General features: G+C 37.4%; 1 protein-coding gene across 1 annotated transcript; it reads left to right on the forward strand.

Moving 5' to 3' along the window:
• The first annotated feature begins 663 nt into the window (after nucleotides 1-663).
• LOC144444442 (uncharacterized) lies at nucleotides 664-13549 on the forward strand. The gene is made up of 3 exons (XM_078133854.1): nucleotides 664-838; nucleotides 1060-1135; nucleotides 10477-13549. The coding sequence occupies exons 2-3, from the start codon at nucleotides 1067-1069 to the stop codon at nucleotides 12160-12162; spliced, it is 1755 nt and encodes a 584-aa protein (XP_077989980.1). The 5' UTR covers nucleotides 664-838; nucleotides 1060-1066; the 3' UTR covers nucleotides 12163-13549.
• The last annotated feature ends 1260 nt before the right edge of the window (nucleotides 13550-14809 follow it).

Consider the following 14809-nt stretch of genomic DNA (forward strand, 5'->3'; position numbering starts at 1 on the left):
CAATAGTAGTATTAGTACAGTATCAAGCATTGGTAATATATACACAGAGCTATTATAAGAGTCACTGTGGTTAATCGCCACAGTATTGATTCTATATTGTCCTTGTCAAGTTGAAACGATTTTTACGTGACCCAAGTGTTTCCAACTCCTGGTTTCTAACTACACATCATGGTACAAACATACCGTACTATTCGGTGAATACAAAACAACTATGCGTTCCCCTTTGTCAAAGTTCTGATTCAGTACGAGAAAATGTAACCAATGTCGAGACACGACCCTGCCAGTCTAAAATGTGATGAGAAACAGAATACTGAAACATCGATCACTTTTTAAAGAGAGTCGCTTCTCAGATAATTTCGTTCGCAGAAACGAATACCATGTGTATCTTCGTCCTTTGCCTAACAGTGTCGTGACGTCATAGTTGGAAAGATACGTGGGTTTGTATGCAGAATACGTTCCGTCTTCTCCCCATGGATTGTTTAGAGTGTTTGTTTGTCTTGTTCTCTGGGCTATTATCACCTTGAGGTCACTAGGGCATGTCTCAATAATAAAAGGGGTTTGTACGAATTTTCTCTGGAGTATTTTCCAACTCAGAGCACACTCAACGTTGAAAAGGGCGAAACATTCCATGGATATCGACATGCCTTACATCACATCACAGCCATATTTGGGCAATGCCATTGGACAGTGGGAAAAGCTGGCTAGCTTAGGCAGTTCCCTCCGCTTCCAACGCTGCACTCGTATGATGCGCCAAGAATAGCAGACTTGGCCAGACCCCGGATCACCATCCCCCGGGTGTCCTGTACCTGAACTTGGCAAAAAGTTGGACCCGTAGAAGGTAACCTGGATTTTGTTTTAAAACTTTGATTATACCAAGAGATCCCAGTTTTACATTGGAATTCTTCACTCTTAGAATCTACTGATCAAACCATTCATTACTGTTACAAGATATCAGACCCGTTTTTTTTGTCTGTTCATGTCAAGATAGTGTGTATTTTACCGCCACTGTTTCATTCTGAATTTCTGTAACGTTTGGATCACACGTACCTTGTTTTGCAGGTTGAACATGGAAGACGACGAGGCAACCCCTAGTTCCCCTAGTGACAGCCACAGAAGAACCAGAAGATCATATCACGTATGTTCATTTTATCTTCTCTTTTTTTACAATTTTTTTCTAAAAATCCTTATCGAAGTTATTTTATTCTGTACTATAATGGGCCAGGGTGTATCTAAACTCAGTCGACAAGTATAGCACCGAGTGTATTCAACATTGCCCGCATGTGTTTTATAAAAGGGTCAACACAGGTTGATATATACGGATACAGAACACTGAATCTATTGAGATTGTTGCATGCACCACTCCGTATATTATAGGGTTGCATTGTCATTCTAAAATCACTCCCATTCAAATCTCTGACCTTATGTTCGTCTTTTTCGCAATAATAATCAATCAATGTCGCTTATGTGTCATACATCAACCCATTATCTTTTTCCCTTAGAGGAAATTAATGACACCATTTACCCGTAGTCTTCCGATTATACCAAAATAAATGACCAGGTGCTCGTAATCGTTAACGATAGCGTCTACAGGTAGTGCATTATTTGTTTGAAACGACACAGGTCAGAACATGCATATATACACACACAACACAGTACAGAGAGAGTGTAGATACTTCAGAAGGAACGTTGAGGGTTTATATGAGATTTTCTCAAACCGAAAACACCCTAAGAAAGCCTCAACTGGAATATTTCGGTATCTGAGTCAGCTGATAAAGATAGACTTATATAAAACGATACGGCATAACTTTAGGGGAGTATCAACCAGTCGATGGTTACACCTACTAGGTCAAGACATTGTACAGAGACCTTACTTTGATTCCAACGGATTTGAATATAGATGTTTTACGAGTCACTGATACAGTGACGTGACTGGGATAATGTTTTCGTATTGACTATTAAAGTTGTACTTTTTTTACTATGGCCTATTCATTATGTAATGTAACCTGCGTGTCAGCTTGTCTGGTACAGTGGTAGTGGTTACAGCAAAACTGAGAGGATTAAGTTGGTTGAATTTGAACAGATCGTAAAAGAATGAATGGTTTGTACTCTTGAAAGGGTTAAGTCAACAGCGACAAAGACGAATAGAAGAACAATAGAAATAACATGAGGACCTCCCGGCTATTTCGACAATTTGTTTGTTAATTGTCGGTAATTGCAAATTAATTTGGTGACGGTTTTGACATTTCTCACAAGCTGATTGTACAAAAGCGAATGACAGAACTGAATACAACAACGCTTTACTCTCAAGAGGTCATGAGGCAAGGCTGAACTCGGCTCGATGATAAAACTTTATATATCCAATTATGGCTGCCTCGTTTTCAATTTCTGTTTAAGGCTATTACATTGCTGTGTTTCTCTCAGTATGTTCGTGCCTATCAGTAGACATTGAAATCAATTATTTATTTACGGCAAGGAGGGGGGTGTTACACAATGCTGTGAATGAGAAGAGAGAGAAATGCAGTAAAAATATATTTAGAGAAAAAAAATATTTGTATTTGTATGGAAATATAAATTGAGGAGATTAACCTCTCATCTTCCTTATCTTATAGTAAATTATTACCACCACACATCACCAACAACATCACCACCAACATCACCTACTACATGACCACCACCACAACCACCACCTCATCATCACAACCACCACCATCATCACATCAACATCATCATCATCATCCCCATCAACACCACCACCACCACCACCAACAACAACAACAACAACAACAACAACAACAACATCATCATCATCATCATCATCATCATCATCATCAGCGACGACGACGACGACGACGACGACGACAATGAATACAACTCAATAACGATCAAACTTATTCAGTTCAAAATCTAGGGTATTGAAAATAAGTTATCACAAGAAAGACTGCAAATGTAAATATAGGACTAAAGGGTCAATGTACTATCAACCATGTACTTTCGTGGCGTAAGTTTAAACAGTCCTACCTGCTGGAAATAGATCTACTCATATTACATGTTGACGTGAAATATTATTTTTTCAGTTTTCAATTTCACAAAACAGTAAGGAACGCTCGATTAATGTTATTCTAGAATTATTGTTGTAGAGTGGATTACACTGAATCATTCGTGATCTGCTAGCCTTGTCAAGCAGGATCGAAGACGATCATTGTACAATATTGTTTACGAAATCTTATCCCCTGAGTGCCGTCAGGTCCCCGGTGTCTCGTAGTATAAAGGCCAGCATCTGTAAATACATTGTCTGTATACCGGTTACGTGTAATTGTCACACGCCCTTACGAGGTCGTATCTGGGCATATTGGTCTGTTTAGCGTACATGGATAGCATGTGAGCACACGTGAACAATTTCGATATAAAAACTTTGTGTTTTTTCTCAGATTGCATCATCCATTGATACAGAAAAACTTATCATAGATACATCTCGAAAACAAAATGTGTGTTTTGTATGACGCTACCAAATCATAAAAGTGTAAATTGTAATTTGGGGGTGGGGTGGGAGGGGGGGATGGGTGTCGCCTATACTATACAAATACATATAAAGCATAACAAGTGAGAAGAAACGGGCGTTTAGATACAACTTCTACAAACAAGTTACACTCCCCTTGTAAAAATGACATGTACCTAAAATAGTAAAATATAGTTACTTCGGAACGGTAAATCAGAAACGAATGCGACTATATTTTACTGTCCTATTGATTCTTGGAACCACGAACCATAAACTAGTATTTTCCATAAACGTATCTACACTTCTCCATTGAAAACACAACCACTATCAAAACTTTAAATATTTTGATATGACCTCTCTTACAGTACATGTACTCGGTTCCACATCGTCACTGATGTCAATACATCATATGATCTACCATATGTCGAATCTATTACATGTGACTAATATAAGTCCATAATACAATTGACTGGAGTAGTCTGGAGTAGTTGTAGTCGTTGTTGTTTTGAAAGACATGGTATAAATAATATACTAATCGACAGTAGTCGACCCTTAGAGGGGGGTCTTTAGGTCATAACCACCAATGGGTTAATTTATAGTGAACTACCACTTGAGTATTAAAGCTGGCATACTTGTACTACTACTGTACCACCACTACTGTACCACTACTGTACCACTACTGTACCACTACTATACCACTACAGTACCACTACTGTACCACTACTATACATGTACCACTAATTAAAGTCAGAATAATTGTAAACTGTTACCACGACTTTACATGTCTATTTCAAATGCAGCCGTTTTGGTTTTTTTCATCCTCAATTCATCTTAGTGGAATTCAAAGTTTGTATATTAGTGTAGTTTCAAAGTTTATAATTTGTTTTACCGTGTTTACAGCAGTTGACTTAATCCCTGTGCTTGGTTTGTAGTCGGATACATGACGTTGAGTGATTGCCTAACTAACATTATCAGTGTATTACATCATATTGCATTACATTTGATAACATAACATAACATACCATAATTAACATGAGATAAGATAAGATAAGATAAGATAAGATAAGATAAGATAAGATAAGATAACATTACATTACATTACATTACATTACATTACATTACATTACATTACATTACCGACAACAGCGACAAATTAAACAGTCACTCTATGTCCAGGGAAGTAGATAACAGTCAATAGCCGGATAAAACAACCACACTCATTCTTGCATCGTTGACTGACAGTATATTTTGGATTATCTTTTTTGAAAATCAGAAACATAGAGAAAGTTTTGAATTTTTAAAAACAATTATAACCAGGGGTGTAGATAACAGCAAATTAAATACATCTACTAGTTTCTTTTCGTAACATTTTACCAGCTATTAAATCTTACTTTTAGTTATAAGTTTCCTGACTGGTATGATATATATTTCAAAACTACGTCTTTAGATCTTCAACCGATTCCAAAAATTAGCCACATCCCTGATTTCCGGCAAAATCCCATTTCATGACAGAATGTTGTCGCAGTGTATCTCGATATTACAAAATAATATAAATCCCCATTTTAACGAGACCCAATACGTGTTGTGTTGACGTAATCGTTCTGTAGCTAGCAAAGCCATCAAACTGTAAGTAGTCATCTACCGAAAGGTTGTGAGCCACCACTGTTTTCCATCAGTACGCATGTGCGTATAGTTTTCGAGGTCAGAAGGAGGCATGGTGCGGTCAACAACTTGGTGTGCATTGTTCGCATTCCTATCGCATACACACATTTGAAAACTATCAAGGGAATATCTCTACTTAGATGTAGGAAAAAATTGCATACAGCAGAGAGATGACAGATTGTCCGTGTTGTTATTAAATTAAATGACATAGTCCCTCTATATATCCCAATATAAAAGCTTTTTAACATTGCAACCATATCTTTATCATCCATCCATCCATCCATCCATCTATCCATCCATCCATCCATCTATCCATCTATCTAACCTACCAAATCTAATCTAATATAGTCTAATCTAGACAATAATTTCTAAACAGCTTGCGTAGTTCATTTTGTTCATACTCAACATTGAAATTGCTTGATAATTTACGATAGCCTTTGATGATTACCTAATTAACAAATTATAACGAGTGCGTTATGTACCTCATTTTGATTGACAACGTTACCATTGCAAATCTTACAGTGATCAGGTATTTGTTTCGTTTGGCGAAACATGCTGTCCTGTATTTCGGTATTGTCGTAAAATCACCGAGACTTTTTGTAGCAACGTGACCCCCACCCTTTGAGGACCTGTTGCGATACAACAACGACAACACCCCCCACCCCCGCGCCTCTTGGAAACTTGTTCCGAAAGAGTGATTTTGGCTCGCGATTCTGGCCTCTATGTAGAGTTCATGGAAAGGCCTGAGGGGAACATACTTTCAAACGTGTATTTGCACGAAGGGATAGTTTTTATAACAGCTGAATCCAGCTGCTGTATTCACTAACATTTGTGCCCTGTTACATTACTACATACGACATTATGATCTCATACATCCAACAACTAATCCTTTCCGATCACATTGAGTTTATGTACACCACGCATGCTCCGACCATCTTCTCGTGACTTATTCAGTCATTGTAAATTTACCATTCTCCCCCAAGAACATAAAACGAAGTTAATTTTATCAATACCAGTAATGTTGTGAACGTACATGTACAAAGTTAGTTATGAAATACGTAAATCGCCAATTAGCTATAATTTCCCAGGGTTCAATTCGCGTCCATTCAGAGTCCCAGGAGATTTCATCTCTCTCTTTTTTAGGCATGCAGCCTAAAGCTAAATATAAGTATTTCTCCTAGGACTTTAACACGTGCTTAATGAATGTATGATAGTGTCCAGCCACATGTCGCCTTTTAGCCCAACGATCATGCATTCATTCTCACGAACATATGTATCTTCTGTTTTGAATCTTCGACTGGTTTCGCACCTCAGCAGATCGTTTAACTTTCGTGATAGGAAAAGCCTTTATGGAAGCTGTTTAACATTTCTAAACTATACTATTTAGAACTACAGTGCATATTTCCGGATAAATGATATGACGTCACATTGTAAACGATGTCGGCCAATAACGATATATCATTTACTATGGTACCATGAAGTAAAAGTTCCTACATAGGTAGATGGCACAGACATCATCAGTCATACATGACAGCATGAATACGTACAAATAACTAGTTTTATTGTGATGATAAACAGAATTTTACAAAGACGCCAGACATTTTTTTTAGAGTAATCTTAAGTCACAACAGCTCATCAATGCTGCTAACTCTAGAATGTCTTTCATAAACTATCGTGTTCCCTATCGTGTTCATCATCACCACCACCATCACCACCACCACCACTACCTTCTTCTCCCCCTTCTAATTATGGACGATAACACTACAATTGTTATCTGCCTTTTAACGTCGTTAACAATAGACAGCCTACCATACAGAGCAAGAAATATGTACCCATACATTTACTGTCTATAAAAGAAAATTGTTTGACGAGAAAGTCGAAAGTGATGTCAACGTTCAGACGGTCAGACAGAAATAGATCGCGTGCTAACTAGATATTCATAGTGTGGGTCAAAGGTCACCAGATACAGCGAGATATATAGATGGATTTACGGTGTGAAATATCTAGAGTCAGTCAGTCATTGAGTGGATATTAGTCTTATAGTCTAAACAAAAGTGAAAAAAACAGACGTTGTTCTACTTACTTGTGAAATAAAGAAACATATTTCATCCAAAAACCGGATATACAATCAAACTTAGGAAAATATTTACAGCATAATTCCGACACGTACATTTTCACAGTTAGTCACACTATTAGCATTTGAAAGATGTCAACGAGTATATGTGTAGTCATCTAATGAACTATGCTTAGGTTGAATGAGGAAAGAAGATGAATTTCATTGCTAGTCGATGCTGCGAGACTTAATGCAAACAAATTCGCTGTTTATTTAGGACAGTTAATTTTTATTCAATGACACTTTTCGAACGTGTAACGGTTATACATTTGTAACACACACACACACACACACACACACACGCACACACATATATATATATATATATATATATATATATATATATATATAATCTATATAATCAACAATGAAAGAATGAAAGAAACGAACAAAACTTAACTAAAATCCCAACGTAATGGTGCTTTATCAGCGATTAAATTGCTTTCAATTTCTTATTTCCATATATAGAATCGCATGTAATATAGCCCTTGTTGAGGTACTGACATGCCAAATACTGTCAAATATTAAATTATTACATCTTAATAAACTTAACGCATATTTGTTCTTAGTTTTATCGATTCGTTTTTGGACGACGAATAAATAGTCCACATGTAATATCATTTACAACTTACAGTGATTTGTTTTATGCCAAAGAGAAACTAGACCGTGTAACAAAAGCCACCGCAGTGATATGTAAGAGCTAACGGGACGAGTTCTAATCTCAACAGCTGAGAATGTTAAAAGTCATTTAGTGTAGCCGCTGTCACGTTGTCGCATCTGTAGTACTAATATGTCACATATGTGATGTCACTCCATCGGTACGTGAAAGCCCGTCATTTTCGGCAAACTAAAGAAATGTTGTCAAAATATTTACATTAACAATGAATCATTAAATGACTGTGCGAGCGACGCCCTTAGTGGACGGATCGAAATGCCACATTTCATACCTTTGTTTTTATTTTACCGTCTCCAAAGTAACTACATTTTACTGTCCTACTGATTCTTGGACCATGAATAATATAATTCTCTGTAATAAATATTGAATTGTGACTCTTGTAACTGTGGAATACATTAAACGGTTCAACAAACACTCCCTTGCAACAGATATTTTTTTTCCAAAAACAATCATCTGTGCGAGATAGAGAATTTTTTCCCTCTCGCTGAAATAGCTCTGGCCGACTGCATGCGTTGTATCATTGCCGCTAAGAGGTGTGATGGGTTTTACGACGCTGAAGTCTGATAACACGGAAATTCGGTTACATTCATACCATTCATACACTTGAATTCATTTGTTTACTGATAATCATGATTCGTAAATTATAACCATTCATAATATCTGTGTGTGAATTATCGTCCGACCACACTGGGGGTCAACGTCGTAAACGACAGGCTTCTTTACGGCACCGTCCAACAAAACGTACCCACCAAGAGGCAGGCAGAAATACGTGCTCTGGCTTTGCGAAAATGACCGGGGGTCTGCTTTACGTTGACTTAGTCACAGGAAAGAGGGGGATATCACACTTGTCGAACTTTCAAGATATGATGTGCTCCGTGGTTAATTAGCAAAATAATACATTGCAAATGAGACTTTCTTTCCAAAATCCCTTGAGCAACATGGTTTTGGTTTTGGTATTTCATTATTTCACTGTGCGGGTGTTCCCTGTCAGAAAAATCAGAATCATATACAAAGCAACCCACCGTATTCTATATTTAGTGTACCGAGACCAGTTGTACGTTACAAGTCGTGAACTATGACCTTTGTGGTATTATTACTAATATATCGGGTGCAGTGTATTTCTTAAGTAACAGTTCGAAAAGACTATATATTCCAAATGATATAGGAATCGTTGTAAGGATAGAACGAACTTATAGTAAGGACGATACGAATCCATACTAGGAATTTGAAAACGTTGTCACGGGCCAAATATTGAAATTAATTGGAAGAAATTGAAGGGATTATCAGTAAAAATATTAAGATAAAAAATAAATAAGTAAATAAAAATAAAGTCATTAAAGTGGTGATTGAAACGACATTAGATTCTTTATCGATATTTATAGGGATGTGTCGGTATTTTGTATACCTTGAATCACGGTGTTGATGTCCATAGAATTGATTGATTGATTGATTGATTGATTGTATTGTAACAAACAGTGACCAAACATCACAGAAAATTGTCTAAAAACAACCACGGTCAGAAACAGTGTGTATCCCCTGAAAGGTTTCAGCAATCATTTCGATTTCGTTTCGAAATCAGACTTTGAGTTTGTCACTATTAATCGCATTGCTGAGAGTCAGTCTGACATGTAACCAGCAATAATTCATGGTATTTCTAAATGACATTCAATACCATCAAATTGTTGCATTCATATGTCGAGTTTGTCTACCACTGTAATGAGGTCAACTGATTTGTTAATTTGTAAGCAGAAATATAACTATCAATTTCGGTCTATACTTTATTACATTATCCATGTAGGGGAATGGATGCCGACAAATTGTGAGTTGTCTGCGTCTTCAGCGCTGATACACATTCATAGTTTCGAGAACTCAGACTTCGATCGTCGTCCCCGGGTGGGAGGTCTCCGAGCGAATTTTTTCCAGAGCTACATTCCATGACTTTAAGGGATATAACGAGTCTTACATTGTTTCCTTTACCATGTTTAAGAAAACCCATTGTCGGTTCAAAGCTGGAAGAAAAATGAAGGCTCGTGAATAACGAGTGTTACATTGTTGGCTTTACCTTGTTCAAGAATTAAAAATAAACTTCAACCAATTATCGGTTCAAGATACGAGAAAAAATTATATGAGGGGTCATGATACATTTTTTTAAATTAGAGAACAAAATTATTTGAAAATATAGCCACTGTGTACTTCAAAATGGCCACAAACCAATGCGTTACAAAAAGGTAATTCCAAAGACAACCAGACGGTCTAATTGTTTACTGGGATGACCTCAATTTGAACTTGCTAGAATGACAGTACCTTTGAAAACAAGATGGTGGCAAGCAGCTCATTTTTTTTGCTGGTTGCAAAGAACGAGGAGCAAGCTTTCACGTGAGAAAAGGTGATGGGTGATTCGAGCGACTGTTACAAATCTATCTGGTCCCTGGAATCATGGGAATTTCTTGCTTGAAAACGAGCACAAGTTGAGTTAGTCATCATAGAAGAATCAATTCCCTAATTGTGGCTTTCTTTTTCTCTTTCTAGGTGTCTTCCAGTGCGTCACCTGAAAAATATGACAATATGATGAAATGCCTTGACAAAGAGATGGAAGCGAGGGATCATGCACACGACAATAACCTGCGAGAGCTTTTCTCCTCCAGGAGGAAACTTTGGGACCTATATCCCCGTGTGGGGGCGCTAGAAGAACGGCTGTACCATACCTCGAAAGATGATGGCATATCACAGATTCTAGACAAATACAAGAGTACTTCTTCTCTGAACCTAAATGCGTCCCCGAAAACTTATTCAAGTGTTGACAACTTGACCAATGACACCACTCCATCGAGAGGGCGCACTTCATCATATTCTAGGATAAATTACCAACCTCTGTCGCGAAAGTCGAAGGCAGATCGTTGGGAGACTGCAAGTGTGCAAGACTACGGCAAATATGGAAAGCGTAGTTACGACCCTATACCTACAACAACCTACAGCCAACGAAAACGGGGAGGTGATAGATGGGAGACACAAAGTCTGGCCGATTACTCGGAATCAAGGTACCGCCCTAGTACATCAACATCATCCGTAAGAGGGTACAAGACAAGGGGATATGGAAGAGGGAAGGATGACATTGAAACATCAAGTGTTAGAAGCTTCGCAGGAGATGATGACGACGATGCTGTAATGAGATTGCGGTCTAGGTATCAGAACTACGCGGAGAGGAAGAAGTATGATGATTGGTCACCTCCTCGCTACAGTCGCCGTGCTCCAATAGATCCATACCTACATGAACCCGACCTGACAACGACATACAAGTCAGCGAGAACTTTGGCCAAAAGTTATCTTGGTGCCGGTGATGATGATGATCAAGAAGAAGATATTACGTTGTCACAGTACACTAAAGTTCCACTAACAGAGAGAGCAGTTGGCCGTCACGATGCATATTATGGTAAATATGAGATGACACCCTCTCCCTCCGAGCGTGATGACGCTAGCGTACGTTCATACAGGTCTGATTTAAGTTCGTCCTACGAACCTTCCAAGACAAGATACGGAAGATCATCGTATACATCCAGAGAGTATGAACCCCTTACGAGAACCTCCACTTACTCTAGCACACGACCAAGCTATACTCCCAGTAGAAGATACGACTCCACCTCCAGACGTTATGCTGATAACATAGATACTAGTCCGACCAGATATTCAACAAGATCCTCTAAGTATAGGGATACTAGCCCAACCAGGTACTCAACGAAATCGTATGGAGACGATGACAGACTGTCTGATACCGGGAGTGTAGGTTCGTACACTCGGAAGACATCACGCTATGGATCGAATACATACACCACACCGCGCTATGGATCTGGTACTACTAGTGGTAGATACGCGACCGGGTACACGGCACCTCGCTATGGGTCTGAAAGTTACGAGTCGGCTCGAGCTGCAAGAATTAAAAGGATGGCAGATGAAAAGCCAAGATCTATTTATCCCATCTACATGGCTACTCCCCCGCCGGATCAAGAACTAGAAGACCTCCAGAAATCTCGTTATGGCAGACATCTCCCTTTACGGACCTACGGCAGTTTGGTTAAATATGTACCAAGAAGTGGTAATCAAGCAATGATAGCACCTTCGCAAGAAGAATTCGATCGGGATCCAATGGGCTTCCTTTTTGGCGTGTTAAATGCCCAAGCAAAGATTCTTACTTATTGTGTATCGAAAATGGATAAATAAGATTTGATAAAAAAGAAATTACGAAAGTTTATGCCTGCCTGTCTGTAGCGCTCATAGTTTGACAACTCAGAATGACTAAACTATATGTAAGTAATACAAAAAAGTACAATTAATAGCAGATACTCGTGAACCAAATATATCCACAAACCTCACTCAAAATGTCTGCAATATCATATCATATAGCGAACAAGTTAAAGATTCTAAACATATGAAAATATCAGCGGCCAATATTTCGCATCCTTTTTGCTATTCCGCTTGACAAGTCCGCAAAATCTTTTCCAAAGTACGGCACGATTGAATAAAAAGAACTAGAGTTGATTTTCTGTCGCTCAAGTGTTTTTATTCCTATCTTTGTCATGTCCAAACGAGTGTTTTTTGTTCGTTTGATTTGATAAAATGTAAACTTAAGGTGGATTATTTTATTTTGTTTTCAGTCCCTTTTGGTAGTTTGTTTTTATCAGAATGCACATAGCGAAACTACTTACTCTCTGTTTATGTCTGGTTAAGCTTCGGCGTCAGACAAGAAACACTACATGTAAATTGTACAAATGGAAAGAAAACATGGTGAGATCCGGCCCCATTGTGTGAAGTGGGTAAGACCCGTCCCACTGACTGTCTTAAACAACGGAATGTGTTTCACAGACGCAGAAAGGTTTGCACCTACGTTTTGTGTGAAATTTTATCATTTTGTTTTGTTTTATTTATTCTCTTTTGAATTCAACAGTGCTGTTTTGGACCACTTGGTCAGAGTGGGGTCGGGTCGCACCCTTCCCTCAGAGGCATGGTATCACCATGAGAGACTGAAAAAAATACAAAAATACTTTAAAAAATCCGAACTGTAGAGAGTAGCCGACATTGTTTTGCCTTAGGTATGAAGTAGGAAAAAAAGAGATAGTGATAAATGCTGTGTGATATTTGCTGGATTTAAGCTTGCTGTTATACCATTACACTGCTTCGCCACAGGATGAGTTTCCCTCAACTCCATAGCCTTCCTTTATGGTAGTCCGAAACGATCAACCAGTGTTTGGAAAAAATTTGGTATTTAGTGCATAAACTTCCAAAGTGTAGTTTATGATAACATGCAGATAACTAAAGTCATAAATCTTCACTTTTTAGTCAAACGTTACACACAAAAGTAACTTAAGCAAGTTTAAAAATAAATGAAAACATACATTCTCTACACATATCGTCGAAAGAGTATAAGATGTAAAATTACTTTCCTGTGGAAAGTTCATTAAGAGCCGGAACTCTCCCCCCAAAGTAATGTTGAGATAACAACACGTGCATAGACACATCCAAAGCACTTAGTATTTGACGAATACACAGGTAATTTGTATTTGAATCCAATTTCTACTAACTTATTAGAAATAAACCACATTAATACAAACTATTGTGTCGTGTGTGTGGGTTACTATCACGGTCGATGATTGACTCCAGAAGTAGAACATTAATACATACAAATACATTTATATGTTGGTGGTAGTAGCTGCACCTAGAAAAGCCTAAACTGCATCGTGATACGGCTATTAAAGTTGGTGTGATTAAATTAGATCACAATGGTTTCCCGAACATGTTTAAATACATTGGCACTATATATATATATATATATATATATATATATATATATAACTCGGTGAGTATCAATCTGCTAAGACAGTGCTCTATACCGCGGCGCAGTGGCAGAGCGTAATAGTTTTGGTAGTACTGGAACTCTTTCTTGGGTGTAACTCGGAGTTTCACGCATATTGCGATCATCAGACACTCTATATATATATATATATATATATATATATATATATATATATATATATATATATATATATATATATATATACCAAATAACTGGAAACAAATGAAACTCGCCAAAATCCAAATAATGTACAAATTAATTCTTTCCTCAATTTATATATATATATATATATATATATATATATATATATATATATATATATATATATATATATATATATATATATATATATATATATATATATATATATATATATATATATATATATGACCTTAGACCATAGACCTAAGTCGCTTCGGCTCAGACATTTGACATAGCTTTTTCATCCACTTTACATAACGCAAGTCTTGGTATGACGTATTTCAATGCAATGTATAGTCTGACGTCTTTCAATGTGTTTTGACATTTGACATTACAAATGGATGAAATGTTTGATATCAATAGAAACTCCGTGTAGCCACCTGAAACAACCTCTTACATCAAAATGGTGTATATCTTTCATTACTCATTCTTCCCCTATTTCATGATAGAGTAACCTTTGATTCTTGCCAACCAACCGTATTACAGTGAATTTCTCAATACCGTGCAGCTTTTCTGTTTGGTACAACCATGCAGAAACCAACAAGAAACCGCATATGCCACACTTTAATAGCAAGGTCGCATTTTTTTGCTACAAAATGAAATAAACCATAAAATGCATTGCAATTCCATGCAGATATTCGATATGTGCCAATGTTTTTTTAGTATCAAACACCCGATGAAGAGCACATAAAATGTCCTTGGCAGTGTTCATTTGATGTCTGTATGGTAGCATGTGTAGTTCATTTCACTTATACAAAATGTAGCAAGAAACTATTCATTCAATCTTGTTATCTTAAAGTATAACATATGCAGTTT

This window comes from Glandiceps talaboti, chromosome 13, assembly GCF_964340395.1.
Source record: "Glandiceps talaboti chromosome 13, keGlaTala1.1, whole genome shotgun sequence".
NCBI classification, from domain to species: domain Eukaryota; kingdom Metazoa; phylum Hemichordata; class Enteropneusta; family Spengelidae; genus Glandiceps; species Glandiceps talaboti.

What these genes read in the sequence shown, in the direction of transcription:
- LOC144444442 (XM_078133854.1), top strand. Translation starts at nt 1,067, where the DNA reads ATGGAAGACGACGAGGCAACCCCTAGTTCCCCTAGTGACAGCCACAGA. An exon ending in GAACCAGAAGATCATATCAC is followed by an intron (nt 1,136 to 10,476) that starts GTATGTTCATTT and finishes TTCTCTTTCTAG; the next exon opens with GTGTCTTCCAGTGCGTCACC.